Here is an 18,032-nt window from a genome sequence, read left to right as displayed (position 1 = left end):
GAAGGGAGAAGGAGAGAGAGATAGAAACATCAGTGATGAGAGAGAATCATTGATCGGCTGTCTCCTGCATGCCCCGCACTGGGGATCGAGCCTGCACCCTGGGCATGTGTCCTGACTGGGAACTGAACCTTAACCTCCTGGTTCATGGGTCGATGCTCAACCACTGAGCCATGCAGGTTGGGCTGACCTTAACTTTTAATACAAGATGGTGAATTGAGTCACCCTGGAATTCATGCCAAAGATAGAAATAATATTTTTGTTCCCAAAGGAGAACTGAAGGAGAGCTTAATCACATAAGGCACCTTCAACTCAAGTATTAAAACCCAGAGGCCTCCACCAGTGCTGGGCCAGTCCAGAAAGGTGCCATGAGGATTTGGAAGACAAGCGCAGAGCAAACAAGGCACTTCGGCAGTGAGCAAATCCCACCCTGCTAAGCTTCTCAGCCAGCAGATACCTCAGTATTCATCCTCGGAGGGGATTCTGTCAGGCTCAGAACCTGGGCTGAATGGCCTATGGGAAGGATGGGAAGGCCATCTTCTATAGCCTACTTCCTATAACAATGCTGTCCTAACCACACTCTCAATACATCCCACACAAGCTCTACAGTTTTAACACAGCCACTTTCTGTCTGACACAGGAAATGGCACTTACGGTGTCACCTCCCAGGTCCTGCATCTTGCTGACATGTTTACCCTCCTGAGATTAGACCAACAGTCTAGGTGTATCTGTCCCCCAAACGGCAAGAGCGTGTATTTCCAGGAGCTGCTTGATATCAATGCTGATGTGTTTCCAGGGAATGCAGCTACTGCTACCTCTTCACCTCCTGGCAAAGCCTGTCTGTCTGTTCCGGCTGCCCCAGCCGTCTCCACTAGACCTAGGATACAAAGGCCTTCTGGGGATGGCTCTGCTTGCCCCCACTCTTCCATCACCTTTCACTGCTCTTTGGGAGGAGTGATGCCTCTGGGCTGGGGTGTAGTGAGGCTCCTGCATCTAACCAAGGCCCAGGGCCTATGTGGCATCTCCATGTTAACTCAGCATGGCTCTCCAGGGTGATTTGACAAGCATAACCTTTAAAAGCATCTGTAGCAAGCCATCTGGCGTTGATTTTCAGCTCTACCCTCCGAGGATTCACCAGTGCTGCCAAGTCAAAGTAATTCCTTTCTGGACACAGCAGCTGCTAAAGTGGGTCACCTTGCTTTTCGATAGCATTTCTACGGCCAGGGGACAGGCTGGCAGAGGAGAACCTACTTTAAGGTCAGTGATTGGGTTGTTGTGAGCTGCTGACACGATTCAGGGAAGAGGAAGCATGCACGAGTACATTTACGCAGTCAAGTATATTCTGCAAATAGACTTGCCTATGTGAGGCTACCCAACCCAACCTATATACCTATGGAAAGTGAAACAGGAGGGTTCCATGGAAGTCTAAGGCTCTGGGCCCCACATACATGCAGAGAATAGTTAGGTTGCTTCAGAGAAGCCATGCGCCTTCATAACTAGTGCTCTCCAGCCAGAGGAAGACAAGGCACAAAATGTGGAAATAAAAGGGTAGCCTGTTTGGCACCTGTTGCCAGGGTATGGGGTCTCCTGAGCCCCTCTCCTAAGGGTCACACTGACACTGAACACAGAGGCAGGCCACAGCCCTCTGCTCATGCTGGAGTCATCTCAATGGTGCTGTGAAGGTCCTCACCCTTTCATGAGTGGGCTCAGCATCCTCCATCAAAGAGCATGTGGTCCAGTTCCACTGAGAATCCTCATTTCCTCTAGTGGTGATGAAAACTGGCAGGCCCAGCATGCCCACCATGCCATGGAAGCCACAGGCCTTGTCAGCCACAGAGAGGGTCCTGCTCAGGCCTGGTGCAATCTGACATGGCCTGCAGTCTCATCTCAGGCCCAGAACTCCACATGTAAGTGGTTCCTTGCAGTGCACCGTACATGGAACAGTCACAATGATGGTGACAGGGTGTCACTCAGGGAGCAGCCACATATGTGAAGTGCTGGTCTGAATGTCCTTGAACTTGTTTCTTTCCCATCTCTCCATCCTTGATGCACTCAGGCTCACCCACAGCTCCAGCATCATGAAAACAGGGTAATACCCAAATCTGCAGTTCTGACCTCTCTCCTCCTCTACAGATCCCATAACCAACGGCCTGATAAGGGTCTCCAGTGGGTGTTCCGGGGCTAACTCCCTTCAAAGCCTGACCCTGCACCTAGGCTTCACCCCTTACCTAAGGTCCCATCAAACCTTCAGACACCAAGTCAGAACCCTGGGCTCCGTCCTGGATGCCTCCCATCTCCTACTTCCTACATCTATTTAATTACAGTAGTCCCCCCTTCTCTGTGGATTCACTTTCCGTGGTTTCAGGTACCTGCGGTCAACAGCTGTCAGAAAATATTAAATGGAAAATTCCAGAAATAAAGAATTCAGAAGTTTTAAATTGCATGCCATTCTCAGTTATGTGATGAAATCTTGCCCTGTCCCACACCACCCCACCAGGGACCTGAATCATCCCTTTGTTTAGTGTGTCTCCACACTGTCTATGCTCTCCGCCCACTAGTCACTTAGTAGCTCTCTCAGTTATCAGATCAGCTGTGTGGTATCGCAGTGCTTGTGTTCAAGGAGCCCTTATTTCACCTAATCATAGCCCCAAAGAGCAATAGTAGTGATGTTGACAATTCAGATATGCCAAAGAGAAGCTATAATGTGCTTCCTTTAAGTGAAAAGGTATGAATGTAGAGGAAAAACATAGGATATATAGGGTTCAGTACTATCTCTAGTTTCAGACATCCATTGGGGGTCTTGAAACATATCCCCAGTGGACAAGTGGAGACTACTCTAAATTACTTTTAAGAGGTAACACTCACAGAGTACTCACTATGTGCTAGGAGCTATTCTAAACACTTTACATGTATTTATTAACTCATATAACCCTCACAGCAACTCTGTAACATAGGCACTATTATAATTCCCATTTTGCAGATGAGGAAACTGAGGCACTGAGACTTCCCCAAAGACACACAGCTAAAAAGTGGCAGAGCCAAAATTCAACCCAGTGGTCTGGTTCCAGCGTCTTCTAACCACTTCTCTGCTGCCTCATTAAAGCTGCTTACTTCTGGCTCTCAGTAATCTCTTGTCTCCAAACCCTCTTCCCTATCACATTGCACCAGGAGCATGGTGCAGTCTCCTCACTGCCCCCGGAACCTCAGATCCAACACATCCTTGCAGCCAGGACCACTTTACTGAATCATAAATGTGATCATGCTACCCACCTGCTTAAAACCCTCTGTGATGCCTCGCTGTTATGAGAGACATGCAAACTGTTCAGCAGGCCTGGAGGCTTCCACGACTGGCCGGCATGGAGCTCTCTGGCCTGCACACCATGCGCCCAGCAGGTCCTCAGGCTCCAGCTTGGCCAAACTCCTGAGCACAGTGCTTCTGCTTGTGGTTTCTGCCCTGGGATGCTCACCCCTGCCTCCCTCATTTGTCCAGTGAATATGCATGTCTCCTTCAAGCCCCAGCTTAGAAACTACCTGCTCTTGAGCCTCCCAGTCCTTCCCAGGTGAAGGTACAGATTTCCTGGCCTGCACGCACATCTTTCCTACACCACGATCCACAGAATTGTATTGATCCCCTTGCCTGCCTTTCTCCCTGGAGACAGTGACTTTTGTCCCTCCAGGGAGATCAGATTATGTTTCATTCACCTTTAACTCCTCAATGCTTAACACTTTAGGCCCTCAGTAAAAGTATGTTGACCAACTAAATGAATTAAAGCAAGCACCCGATATGGGACACACACACACACACACACACACACACACACACACACACACACACACGAGGGAGGAGTGAGCAGAGGCATTTTGGCTAGGTCCCATCTCTTTTCCCTGGCCCAGGCCCCACTCACCGGCCACCCTGGTCAATGGTGGGTATGATATCATGGCTGGCACGGAGGGGTCGGGTCCTGGCCTTCATGCGGGCTCGCTGCAGCAGGTGCTTGGCTTCCTCATGCCTGGGGCTCCTCAGCACGGGCTCCGGCTTGGGGCCAAAGGTCCTGCAGGGTGGCACACAGGCAGGAGCAAGCGGGGGAAGGATTAGAAGAAAATAACACAGATTAGGAGGGCTTTAACAGTAACTAGCACGGCTATGCCAGGAAAACCCTGCATGGGCCGCCTTCCTTGTCCAATTTTCACAGAAGGCACCCGGCCCTGAGCTACTCTGGACAGGGCTTCAGAGCTGGCCCGCCTTGGACATCTGCTCAGGGACCAGAGGCAGAGACCCCAGGAGGATCTAGAAAAGTGTAGAGGAGTCTCCAGATTATCTTATTGTTCCTTTCCCGGCAGACAGCAGGAGTTATATGGCTGGGGGAGGGAGAGAAAAGGGCCTCGGTTGTGGGGTTGGGCCTGTGCCCAGCCAGATGGTCTTTACACGCATCATCTCCCCCTCTCCTTCTGTCTCTTTGCACCCACACATACCCTCTCAAGCTCCCAAGCACCACCCTGAGCTCCCCTCACAGGCACAAGGACTCAGGGCTCTGCCCATTGCAGCTCTACTCCTTGGAGAAATGACATTTTTATAGGTCCTGGTGTTTTTCTGCCTCAGTCCCAATCCAGACCCATCAGGCATCCGTTGAGGGCTGGGAGAAATTAAGCTGGACCCATACCAAGTTGGCAAATGGCTTGATTTTCATAATTATAAGGGTCCTCACCAGCCCTCATCACCTACACATTGTGCTGCCTCCCCAGCCAGTCCAGAGCTGCAGAAAATGACCGCAGCCCTTCTTCAGCGCTGTCTTGCAGACAGTGACATACGGCCAGCACCGGGCTACAGCAGTAACAGCATCCCCACAGCCTCCCACTGATAAGACGGTTCTCTCCACAGAGCTCACGCTCCCAGCCAGGCTGGCCGAAGGCAGGTGTTTTCTCCATTTGACAGATGAGGCTGTTCCGGAGCAGAGGCACAATTGGCACATTGCTCAAGGTCGAACATCATTGAGAGCAGAGCAGATAGCCAGCCCCACTGCCTGCAGCACCCTCCCCATACCCTCTGTCCCCTTTCCTTCCTGGGTCCCAGGACAGGCTGAGGATGTCTGCGGCTACAGTCAGACATGCCCTTTGATGTGACTTCAGCAGCCCCCGTGGCTGCCCCGTCCTCACCAGGGAGGTCCACAGGAGGAGGCTCAGGCAGAGAGAGGCTCAGCAGACCTAGATCTCTGCCTGCCCCATTCTTTCCCATCCGTATGTAACCTGGAGAAATGGGCCTTGTGCTGATAGGGAGAAGGTGTCAAGTAGTTTCCTAGATGACAGGTGACAGATATGTGAGTGGAATAACTCTCTTGGGACATCCTTAGATAAGCTCTGGGGCAGTCTAGGATTTTTTCTTTTTCTCTCCCTCCCTCCTTTCTCCTTCCTTCCTTCCTTCCTTCCTTCCTTCCTTCCTTCCTTCCTTCCTTCCTTCCTTCCTCCCTTCTTCCCTCCCTCCCTCCCTTCCTTCCTCCCTCCCTCCCTCCCTCCCTCCTTCCCTCCCTCCCTCCTTCCCTCCCTCCCTCCCTTCCTTCCTTCCTTCCTTCCTCCCTCCCTCCCTTCCTCCCTTCTTTCCTTCCTTCCTTCCTTCCTTCCTTCCTTCCTTCCTTCTTTCCTTCCTCTCTTCCTTCCTTCCTTCCTTCCTTTCTTTCTTTTTCTTATTATTTGTATCTAACCCTGCTTTGAGGCCCAAGAAAACAAAAAGTGCTGCTGGTATAAAGGCACCATCTGTGCCCATGAACCCTGGCAGGGCCCAGGCACAGTTTTGGAACCAGAAGGGTTGACTAGAGTGATGTGCAAGCTAGTCTCCAGGCCTGCTGCCCTGCGAAGCCTCTTTTGGCAGGAGCGACCTCCCTTTGCACAGCTTCCCAAGCAGGCAGCTCCTCCAGCACACTGCCGAGAGCAGCTCTGCTCCCTGGGGCTCCTGCTCCGACAGCAGAGATAATGAGGTTACCAGCCCGGAGAGCCGCCCCTGCAGCTGCGGGCCTCTGGCTGCCAGCCTGCAAACTCGGAGCCTTCCGGTGACAGCTGCGGTTCCCTGGCTGTCGGAGGGCATTTGTCACAAGACCTGGTGGGCAGGCAGGAGGGCCCCAGGCAGCTGGCCAGATGCTGCCAAGATCGGCCTTGCCCCAGGTTTCTATTTCCTTTCTGTCCCTCAAATTGGAGTGGTTGATTTTTTTGTTTCCCATCAGCTGCCCTGCTTTGGTTCCTGACACACAAAGCTGTTTTTTCCACTGATTAGAAAAACAGGGCTTTTGGGGCGCCTGGAGGCATCCATGCAGTAACAAACTGAGAAAGGGGGAGAGTGGCAGTCACCTTCACAGATGGCAGCCAAGGTTAGGGGGGGAGGCAATTCCTAGTCATGGTACACCCTGGGGAGCACTGCCCAGCCCTTGGAGGGAAGGTGGTCTTTCTCCCATGATAGGGGGCAAGCAGGTGTGGTCCTGAGGGATGGTGGGCCTGCCCCAGTCTAACTGCCCACCTCCTATGGCCGTATCATACTGGTCCACTGCAGGGCAGGTTCAGACTCTTCCATCTGAGGAAGCCTTTCCAGTCTAATCTGACCTTGGCTTCTGCCAAGGGCACACAGCCCTGGAGCCAACCCTTCCCATCATGGACTATAACCCACAATCCCAGCTCTCACACTTCTGGGAAGTTTCCTGAAAGGGTTGGGCAGTTAGTACATGGCTAGGTAAAGGCAATTCCACCTGAGAATAGATAGCTTTGGCCACTTTCTTGAAAGCCTGCACATCTGGGCTCATTTGATCAGGGGGTAGGGCACAGGGATCAAGTGGCTGAGTGCTTTTCCTCCCTGGGCCTCAGTTTCCCCATCTGTAAACAAGCAGGCATTTAATAGGGGAGAGGACTCACTACCCTGTGAGTCTGCGTCTTTGGCTAGGGAGTCTAGTGTACCCCAAAGTGGGGTGGGGAGACTTTGACACTCTCTCCCTGTGGGTTTCACACCACTGATGTTTGGCTCTCAAGGAGCAGCAAACCCTACAAAGACAAGTGGAATTCCATGTGAGCATTCTGGCCCTTCGCTTTGCCCCTCCAACCACCAGGGTCCTAAGAGGCTTCCCGAGGACAAAGGGCAACATGTGCCGGGGCCTCCCCCCCGCCCCCCCCTCCTCCCGCCCCGACCCGTTTTTTCCATCCAAGCCAGTTTCTTGTTGAAGGCACAGGCAGGTGGAGATCTCAAGTTCTCTTTCTGTAGCCGTCATAATCCTGGATTAAAACAATAAGCTCCAACAAGACTGGGTTTAACCCTTTCGTTCCAGGAACATGATTTAGGGAAATAATTGGGAATGTCACACCAACTGTCATTTCCCAGTTTATAGGATGAGGCAGGTAGAGAAAATATATAGTGTACGGAACACATATAAACTTTCTGCCCAGCATTTGTTCCATTTTTGTATATTATCTAGCCTTTTGATGACCGAGGATAGAGCACTCCTGCTGTCATACTGTGTGTGGTTTCCTGAGTGAGGGGAAGAGGTAAGGAAGGCCTGGGACTTTTTAGTCTGGACTGTGTGCTTCCTGAGGCAGGGACCTTATCTTGGTGCCTTCTTCTCCGGGCTGCAGGATGCTGACAGGCCAGAGCCAAGAGCGGTGGTTCTGGACAGCCTGCCTAGGCTCATATTCTGGACTGCCACTTACTAGCTGTGTAACCCTGACAGGTTACTTAGGGGTTAAGTCTCAGTTTCCCCATCTGCTAACTAAGGGCTCAGTAGTTAAGTGAGACCTGGGTCCCTTTAAAGAGGTTAGCATAGAGTTGTTCACATTTACTATGATTATTGCTGTTATTAGTAGCACCGTTTGTTTGTTAAATTACTCTCACCCCCTCACTGAGTAAAGAATGCAATCCCTAAACAGGAACTGAAACCACCTGCCAAGGAGAGCGCCTGGTGGTAGTCTGTAAGGGAAGTCGTGTTTGGAAGTGACACACCATCTCGAAGCTCGAGGGGGCGAGGTGGTGCTTTTGCTTTAGACTTTCAAAAACCTTTGACAGGGCTTCACAGAAAATCATCTTCCAGAGAGGAGGCTGTTGGGTAGCAGAGGGAACCAGCTGCCTAGACCATAAACAGGAGCTCCTCTCAGCAGAGAAGGAAGAGAGGGCATCCTTACGAAGGACTGCTTAGAACATGCTTCATTTAACACCTTTCAAGGGATCTGGGTGGAGCCGCACAGAGCTTTCCGAAGACATCAAAGTGTCTCCATCCTTGCCTTCTTGAAGAAGGCTAACAAGTTCCCCACTGGGCTGGCCGTCTGGTGTGGGGGGGCAGGTGCCCAAGACACCCCAGGTGGAGGGACAATGGCCTGCTCAGCTCTGGTGGCCAGGAAGGAGGGTTTCCTCTTCCTGAATTTCAGCCTGACTCCCCCAAGGCGACTTATTAAATTGGCTTTCCTGAGCCCCTCTATTCCTAAAGGTTGGGACCTGAATGAGATTTTAGTGTGAGGTGTGTGTGAGTGCGATAATGACATGGCATCAAGTCCCAAGTGGCACCAGCTGTGTGGGAGGGCTTCAAGTGTTAGTTAGCATCCTTCCCTCTCCATCTAGGATTTAGAACACTAGATGCATCAGGAGCATGGTATTTGAAAACACTGGTGAGTGGTTAAATTTCTTTTTCTTTCTAGTTTTGGTCTTGGTGGTTTGGGGAGTGTTAAGAGGGCTTCCCTCTAGTTTTCCTTTGGGTCTAGATCTGAATCAGTAGGCAGGACGGGGAATGGTGGGGATAAGCAGGGTGGGCAGGGCTCGGTCATTCTTCCTTACATTCTTGCCTTGGGTGCCCTCAGGTGTACCTACAGCCCCGAGAATCCTGGGAGGTAGAGGAGTGTCGCTTCCCCCATGCTCACCCCCAGGACTCATCATGTCCTCCTGATCCTAGGGGCCCAGAAGATCCAGAACCTGACTCCTGAGCAAAAATGACTCCAAACACTGGGCTACATGAAACATGTACCAGGCCAGGGTTGAGGCCAATCTCTGAGCAGACAGCAATGGGCAGCAGCTCAGACTCACAGATGCCCCCCGAACCCTCACTGTGAGTGTACTCTGACCATCCTTCCCAGTCAGGACACTGCCCACCCCCCTAATCACCTAGTGTGCCCACTTTCCCCAAGACACTGGCGGAGTGGCTAGAGCAAGCTCTGTGGGATAGCAGGGTGAGACTGGAGGAGGAGAGACCCTTTACATGACCCCAGCACACCACCTCGATTGGGAAAGGAATTGGTGCAGTAAGTGCTTTGCATTTGTACACTTTCCCTAAGGTTTTTTACAACTGTTATTTCCTTTTAGACTCACACAGTCCTATGAAATCAACCACACACATACTATTTGTCCCACTTTAAAGATGAAGAAACAGAGGCCAGGCAGGGGAACCGAATCCCACAAAGCAAGAGCATGTCATTTGCAATGCTCTGCACAGTGAGTGGTTTTGCTGAAGACGCAGGCAGGCCCAGCCTGGGACATGGGGTGACTGGCACCCTCTACTCTGTCTCAGAGTTGACAATCCATAGTGGCCCACTGTCCCCTGATCTGCCCTTGTGCTTTCTCAATGTCTCCTACACTCCCATTGATCGGTAAATGGAGGGACAACGGTGAGGAGGGAGAGAGAAAGGGTGCACTGTGAGCTCTTACCTGTTCTGGTCTGAGTCCTGCAGGGAGATGCCTGAGTCCCAGTCCATGTCCCCAGATGGTTGCTCTAGGACCCAGAACAGAAGCAGAGATCAGGGCAGAGCCAGCAACTGGGCTCTCCACTGCCACTTGATGAATGTCAAGGAGAAAGGTGTCTCCAGAAGCCATTTACTTCCCAGATAAACCCGCTCCTCTCCTCTGCCTCTGTCTCCGCCTGAGAGGTGGAGGCATGGCCTGTCACGGTGGCTGTGGTAGGCCCTGTCGTGGGCTAAGGGGCCCACACAGGTCCTCTCGGGAGTGGGTGAGGAGTGAGCTCTTGGAATGGGAAGGAAAGAAGGGACAGAGGGGTCTTCTCAGGCTTGAACACTTGCACAGCCCAGTGGTGCTACTGCCTGAGTTCAGTCCACCTGACAAGATGCTTAGCCACTTTGTGGTGAGGGCACATCATTGGAGGGAGATGCAAAGTGCCTCTAGAAAAGGCTACTTGCCACAGGAAAGAAGCTATGGTAGCCGCCATCCCCAAGCACAGAGGGTGGCCTCCCATTGGCCTAGGCCCTAGGGAGTCATGGGGGTACTCAGCAGATAGGGCTGGCTGTGGGGTGGTAAACAATCTATGTCAAAGCCAAGAATAAGAGGACATCCTGATGATTCTGGTATAGGCAGCACTCCTCCCTCTCCTGCCCCAGCCCCTGTGCGGTACCCACTTCTGCTTTTCCTTCTGGACTCCCTTCTGCTGTCCCCACCACCCAGACCTGCAGAGTGAGCCTCACCTGATACAGCTCTGTCCCAGGAAAGAGTCCGAGCTGGGATTCCCACCTTGGGGGGGGCCTGCCCCCCAACAATGAGCATCTCCTGCAGAAGAAGGCGGTTCCTCTCCACCTGTTCAGACAGGGGCAAGGCACTGCGCCCAGTGCTCAGAGCCCCCAGGTCTCCGGCTCTCCAGAGGCCCCCCAGCAGGGCTGGCCTGGGGACAAAGTCCTCCTCAGAGGTTAGAGACAAGCTATCCAGGTCTTCCCCTGTAACTAGATCATCCTGAAGGGGGCATGACCTTCCTTTCCTCAGGTTGGGTATGTGGGTAATTTTGTTACAAGGTCTGGGGCCCCTAGGTTGTCCTGAAGTGACTCTGTGGATGGGGCTGTCTTGCAAAGAGCTGGACCCTGGCAGCAGACTCCTCTCATGGTCAGGCAGTATCCTTACTGTTTCTGGAGTCCACAGCCTCCTCCCATAGTAGCACTCTAGCCCAGGGGCGGGCGGCCTGGGAGGTCTGGGGCTCCCATTCATGGCAGGTTCCTTCTCATTGACACTGTTGTCCAGCTGTCCTTCGTTCGGGTTCTGAGCATGGAGAACCACAACCGTATCCAGCAAGGGAGACCCTGCTGATGGAGTTCTGGCTCCACCCACTTTGACTCGTCGGCATTTGGGTTTCTTGGGGGATGGTCTCTCATGGGTAGTGAGGCAGGGGCTTACCCCCTGTTTGCCTGCTGTCATGTTTTCCTTCAAGGCCCTGACCTTGGACTCCAGCACGGAGGGTCCTTGGGACTGTATCCCCCATGCCCTGGGAGGGTGGGGGGCCATCTGTCTGTATGTTCTGTCTTCCTGAGGGCAGGACCTGGGTCTTGTGAGGTGTCCATTATTGAGCTGTGACTCAGTGCCACTTCTCTCCATAGCTGAGGTCACTTCCACGGAGCTGGCTATTCTGCTCCCTATTTTGGATTCTCTGGAAAATAAAATAGACAGAGCTCCTTAGACCCAGCACCTGGCTAGCTCCAGCAACTTCCTGGGTCCCCAAAGTGCCTTCATATTGAGCCCTGTCCAGACAAGAGTAACCTGGGGGCAGAGGAGGGAATAAATACCCTGCAGATAATGTGAAAGCACGTTGAAAAGCAAAAATCACTGAATGATACAAAAAGGTATTATTAAATTTAGGTTTTCTAACTCCATTTTACAGAGGGGGCACAAACATCAAACAACTAATCCTCAGCCAGATGTGGACAAAGAGAAAAGCCAGGTCAGATCTCCCGATGCCTGGCCTCTTGTTTTCCTGGCAGGTGATCTCAGTGAAGATGTGATATCACACAGGCCTTCAGGATCTGACTGTTGGGTGGAAGGTGCCCCACGCTGCCTTCACCCCCCCACCCCCCCCACACACACACTCCCTCCCTCCAAACCACAGGACCACAGCATGGTGCTGTGCTCAAAGGGTGGCCATGACCAGTCACTAGCTCCTACCAGCATCTGCTCCAGGCAGGCCTGCAAGTGCTTTCAAACACACACTCTCTCAAATAATCCTCACATCCTTCAGCCACACAGCATTATTGTCCTCATTTTCAGACTGTGAGCCTGAGGTACAGCAAGATTATGTCACAGAGGTGCTAAAGGGAAGCCGGTTTGGAATGCAAAGCTTTTTGTTTCAAAGCCATGGCTCTTCCAAAGCACTCAGTGGTCACTTAACCCCACTCCCCTTATTCTGTAATGAGAATAATGCAGACTAGAGGGCTTCGGTGACTCGCCAGGACGACACAGCTCCTTGGCGGCATAGTTTGCTGTCAGTCTCTTTATAGGGAATGAAAGTGAGCACAGGATTTTATTCACCAAGTTGTTCTGTGCTCACATACAGGCCACAATGTCTTAATATTTACCCTGCTCTCTGAGAAAATGTTCCCTCAATATCATACATCTAGATATGTCCCACTTGAAACAAACTGCATGTATAAAAATCCATATTTTCATATATTACAAATTAGGAGTTAATTATTTACTTCATATGTTGACTAAAGAGTCACTATAGAATTATCTTAATTGGTAAGTCCCTCTACTTGTTTATTACAATTTAATGTATACATGTTTCAGGTATGTACACATTTCATAAAGCAAAGTACACACGGTGCAGAAAGTCGCATCAGCTTTCAGCCAGTGTAGTTTAAGGACTATCTTTAGAAGGCCGAGATCATCTACTCTACCAGTTAAACCAGGATTTACCAACTTTCTCTTTGCAGCCTAGTCACGCATTTCTCCCTTCTAAGGTTCAATCCAGAGAACAGGGGATTAGAATATAATGGGAGTGGTTTTGGTTCAATAAAAATAAACTTTCTGACGGGTAAACTCTCCAGACCTGTATTCCACAGCTAATCCATCTAGGGGGACCTTCCAGTGGGACATTGCAGGCGGCCTGGGGAGACAGAAGGTGCTGCTTGGAGTGATTCTATGGCCCAAGTGCTGCATTTGCTCAAACTCAGAAAGGCTAAAATGAAGATGGACACGGAGGGCAGGCCTCCCCCAACCCTACCAGCTCCGCGGCTCCGCCACCCCGCCACCCCGCCGCGGGCCGGCTCCTCGCCTCCTCCGTACTCACTGAAGGCCCCCACTGGCAGGTCTGGCCTCCGGCTCCTCCATCCCCTCCATCCTTGGACCAGCGAGCCCTCCTCTGGTCCCCTCTCCTTCCCAGGCCCCCGGGCCAGGCTCCGCTCCCTGCTCGGCAGTCAGCCCTGGGCCCGGGTGGGGTCCAGCCGCGGCCTCCCTCCGGGTCGGAGGAGGGAAGCGGGTCAGGCAGGGATGGCTGTGGCATCGGCTGCTAGTTCGTGGCTGTGCCACGAAGGGGAAAGAAGCCAAGTCCGGCGCCTTCCAGGGCCGGGACAGGGAAAGCGGGAGCGGAGCGCAGACTGGAGGGGAGCGGAAGGGGCTGGAGCAGCGGGCCTGCCCCGCCCGGCCTCGCCCCCTCGGCACCGGCTGCAGCAGCCCGAGCCCCAGAGAGCGAGCGTCTCGCAGACGTCAGAGGGGCGGGAGGGCCGGCGAGGCCCCGGCTGAGTTCAGGAACATGCCTGAGCCCTGTGGGACACGGGGACGCGGGGTGCTTAGCCTGACTGACCCCTCGTGGCCAGTGGCGGACCCCGGGGCAGCTGTGGGCAGCGCAGCTGTGGGATGAGGCTCAACGGGAGCAAAAGCTAAGAAAACAGTACGTTCTTCCCGAGCTTCGTGGGAATGCGTGTAACTCTACACCCCAGGCTGGGAGTGAGGCTCCGCTATCCGGGTGGAAGCTAAGGAATGCCCTTTGTTTAGACAGCTTTTCCAGGGGAGTTCGCAGCCCTCTTCCACAGGACGTCCCGTCAGCCTGGGGCACCATTTCCTTCGAGGTCAAGGTCATTAGTTTCTGTTTTGCAGAGGCGTGAGGGTAACCAGAGTAGAGGTGGGTTCCCCCATCCTGTCTTGCCAAAGGGAGAGCCTGGTGCCTGCGTTGCCAGCCCCCTGGGGTAGGCGCCTGGGTCGGGACCCCTGAAGACACCATGTCACTTTTTCCAGACCTGGAAGTAGCAGTAAAGGGCTTCACCTGCATCTGTGGCCCAAGCCAACCGGAGCTTTCTTTCTCACTACCCAGAGAGAGGTGCCGGGGCCTTGCCTCTTTCCAAACCTATTTTCTCACAAAGGATGGGAAACAAGAGAGTTAGGACCGGGGAGAGTCCGGAAATCTCTACAAAGGGAAAGTGCTCATTCATCTTTCCTGCAGCCAGCAAGCTTCTCTCTGAAGCGTGGGTAGCTCTTCTATTTGCATACGTGTTCTACAGTCACCATCTAGATGACAGGCATAGCAACTGTAAGGACCACACAAGGAGATAGAGGCCAAGGTCGTTTCCAGAGGAGGCCTCTTTAGTGAGGAATTCCCCTGCAGAAGGTGGGGCAGGTGGGCAGGGCCAAAGCGCCCAGTCCTGAGAGCAGCTCTCTGGGAAGCTGTGGTAGAATAGCCTTGAGCTAATTTAGGAGCCAGGGCAACCCCTCTGTGTTACAGAACAGGCCCAAGGTCCCACAGCTCTCGTGACAGGTGGTGTCCAGAGTCTAGGCCCAGTGCTCTTGCAGTTAGCTCCCTTCCCCCCGCATATTACTAGAGCAAGTGGTTTCTCCAACAGGGCACGCTGTTCTTTAGTAATGATCACCTCATGCTAGAGTACCACTTATGACAGCATACTGTGCACCTGCATCGGGCTAAGCACACTGCATTCCTTATCTCATATGGCAACCTTAAAAGATGGGTACTGTGTATTATCTCCTTTCTGCAGGTGGGGAAACGGAGTTACTAGCTCTGTGACCTTGGACAAATCACCCAAGGTCACAGAGCTAGTAAGTGGCAGGCCTTCTGGAGTACGAGGCCCTCACATCAAACACACTGTATGTGCTGCCAGTATTCTGCACATTCAGCATGGAAAGCTTTAGTTTTAAAAAAATCAAAAAAAATTTCGGAAGTGCTATAATAGTCAAAATATGCAGCCCAGCCATAATGATCCGGCCTTTTCTTTCTGGGTCCTTTCTGCCTTCCTTAATCATGCCATTCAAGGTGAAATCATCCCTCTCCTCCCAATGCCATGTCAAACCTAACAACAACAATACCATTATTATCAGGACCTCCTATGAACTCAGGTACTCCATAGAGGATCTTTACAACAACTCTGCAAAATGGGTATAGGGTCCCCCCACTTTAGTAAGAAAGAAATCAGGGTACAGAGAGATTAAGGGATTTGCTCAGGGCCACACAGCAAGTAGAGAAGAAACTAATCCTGTCCAGCTCCAAGATCTTCTTCCTTGCTTCCCTTTGTCAGAGACACCTCAGGACTCAATCTCTTGGAGGTAACTTCTCCATGACTCCTGTCCCCACACCTCCCCCAGAAGTTAATGATCTCTAAGGCAAGTTTCTGAAAGTTCCAGCAGAGGCTTAATGTTTAAAAGAAACCTGCCCCCCAACCTTTTGAGATGCAAATAAACACCTTCAGTTACTTATTAAATTTATTTTACCCTTAATGTAGGGGAACAGAGAGTCACATCTATACAGAGGCTTTAAAATATCACATATTTAAAAGCACCAATAAGCAAATCCTCTGAATGTGATCAAATTACCAAGACATGTGAATCTGAGGTACTTCTCATTCATTTGGATTCTGTTTGGTTCAGTAAATATCTGTTGAGCTCCTACTATGTGCCAGGCATGGGGGAGACAAAATATAATACCATAAAGCCTGTCCTTGAGACATTTCTGATCAAGTGGGGCATGGAAGGGGCAGGCCATAAACTTTCTGTATAAGAGCTCCCATTGAGGGTAGCATAGGGTAGTGGAGTCGGTCGGTTCACAGGAACACACTGAGGTGTGTGTTGGGTGGGAGGGAATATCACAGAGAGCTAGGTCTTGTAGAATCAGCAGGAATTAGCCAGACAGAGGGTGGGTGGAAGGCATTTCAGGTGGAGAGATTAGCATAAACACAGGCATTGAGGTGTGAAACTGCCTGGTTTCAGTATTACGAAGTGTAAAAGTGAAACTGGGAAAGGCCAGGGAGAGCTGAAGCTGCAGCATAGGGTGGTGTGGCCTGGTTTAGGGCCTCTGGGGCTAGGAGAGGAATTTACACTCCATCCTGTGAAGTGGAAATCTCTTAAAGGTGGTCTACACTGGGCCTACCGCCTTTAGCACAGCATGTTTCTGGGCTGGGGAACTACCTTATATCCTTATGTACCAGACTCTTTCGTTTTCATTACCATCTTTTGGAGAGAAATCTAGGAAGAACACAAATACATGGTAAGTAGCAATCACATAGCCCTCTTCCTCCATTTGAACTAGGGAAGCCCACCTTCCACTCAGTCTGGATAAAAATTCAAGCCTCACTCTTCCTCATGCTCTCAACAGCCTGAATGAAGAGCCATGTGGAATGTGGAAACGGGGTTCCACTTAGGATGAAGGCATAGGTGAGAAACAGTCCTTCAAGGTCACACTGTTCGAGTCAGGTGTGTGGGTGTGTGGGGGGAGAGTGAGATGGGAGAGACACCTCTGCCATTCCCCTGCTGTACTGCCTGATGGAGCTTGTCCAACTGGAAACCTGCATTTTCTGGTTGCTCCTTTCTTGATCATAGGGCATGTGGTCTGAGGAGCACCCAATGGGGACACTGCTCTCTGCCCTGGGTCTTTACTCAGGCCTCACGATTTCTTTTCAGTATAGACCCTGAAAAGGGTCTGTCTCCCATGCACCTGCCTCCCCCCTGCTTAGAGCCCTCCCACGACTTCCCAAGGCCTGATTTGATCTGTGCCTGTGCAGAGACTCTCCTGGGACACTGGCCTCACCCAGGGTGATTATGATTCCTTAGGTTGGAGTAAGGCCCAGGAATCTGATTTCTAATATATTGCCCAGGTGAGGCTGAGGCCCAGTCAGTTTTGAGAAGCACAAGTCCTGGGGTTAAAACTCAAACCCCTTTACACAGTGCATGGTCCCTCCTGCCTCAGCTCTCACCACCCCAGCAGCCTATCCTGCGTGCCCTCCACATGGAATTGCTTCCAGTTCCCTCGACTGCCACACTGATTCATGGCTCCTTGCCTTTCTTTACCCAGGCTTTCCTTCAGCCTGAAACACCCTGCTTCACTACACACACACACACACACACACACACACACACACACCAATTTCTCCTCCTCAGGGAAGCCTTCCCCCAAGCCTTCCACAGTCCTCCTGACCTAGGTTAGAGTACCCTGGGCTTGCTCCTGCCAGAGCACTTCTCACACTCAGTTGTCAACATCTAATACTTCACAGAGCGTTGCCTGTTCCTTATCTTCTTTGTCCTTGGTCCCTAACATGTGCCTGACCACATGAACAGTATTGACTAAATGCCAGATGGTTACATGGAAGAGAAAAAAAAATCCCTATCAGGTTAGAATGCCTAAGAGGAGAAGAAGGGGGCATTGCTTGCTAAGAGGATCTAGGCCATTTCCAAAGGATTTGGCTCATTCACTCAGTATGACTGGTCCTGCACAAGGGCCTGTGAGAAGTCAGTTACTGTTAGGGCCAGGACAGCACCCAGGCTTCCTAACTGACTCCTATTTACACCTGGTGCCCAGGCCTCCTTTCCCCTGACCCTCTTCCTTCTTCCCAAAACTGATCACAGATAGCAGTGTGGACTGTCACTTCAATTTTGAGTGAGACTGGAAATTTGGAGATAAAATAGCTTTCAGAAGAAGAAATGGATGGGGGCAGGGAGAGGAGAAGATAATGAGAGAGAAGCATGCAGAACAGGCTGGGAGAGGACACTGGAGATACATATAGTCAGGCAACATGACAACAGGCACATCCAGAGAGCAGCCACCTTAGTTCCTCGTTGTGCCTCTCTGCACACTCCAACACACACATATAAACACATGTATGCCATGCTCTCTTATGCCGTATCTACCTGAATTGACTAAGTCCCAAGGAAAACAGAAATGGGGTTCTTACCTGGTCAAGGTCAGCCTGCACTGCTCCCCGAGGCTGGCAGGCGGGCAGAGAGCCACTAGGATGGGACAGGGACTTTCCCTAGAAATATGGCCTCCAGACTTTACTGCCTTTGATGATGCCCACTCACCCTGTATCCACCCTGACTTTCCTAA

At 51.7% G+C, this 18,032-nt stretch overlaps 1 protein-coding gene across 1 annotated transcript in view; it reads right to left on the bottom strand.

Moving 5' to 3' along the window:
- KIAA1614 (KIAA1614 ortholog) overlaps positions 1–18,032 on the bottom strand; it is a 35,481-nt gene that overhangs the window by 14,812 nt on the left and 2,637 nt on the right. Inside the window, exons 2-5 of the mRNA XM_028152120.2 lie at positions 16,121–16,177; positions 10,420–11,366; positions 9,653–9,716; positions 3,903–4,049 (exon numbers count right to left, since the gene is read on the bottom strand). Coding sequence (XP_028007921.2) covers positions 3,903–4,049; positions 9,653–9,716; positions 10,420–11,314 — 1,106 coding nt within the window. The 5' untranslated portion in view covers positions 11,315–11,366; positions 16,121–16,177. The remainder of the gene's footprint in view (positions 1–3,902; positions 4,050–9,652; positions 9,717–10,419; positions 11,367–16,120; positions 16,178–18,032) is intronic.

The sequence above is a fragment of the Eptesicus fuscus genome, chromosome 22 (genome assembly GCF_027574615.1).
Source record: "Eptesicus fuscus isolate TK198812 chromosome 22, DD_ASM_mEF_20220401, whole genome shotgun sequence".
Classification (NCBI taxonomy): Eukaryota; Metazoa; Chordata; class Mammalia; order Chiroptera; family Vespertilionidae; genus Eptesicus; species Eptesicus fuscus.
The sequence above is the reverse complement of the archived record's forward strand: the minus strand, read 5'-3'. Positions and strand labels throughout refer to the sequence as shown.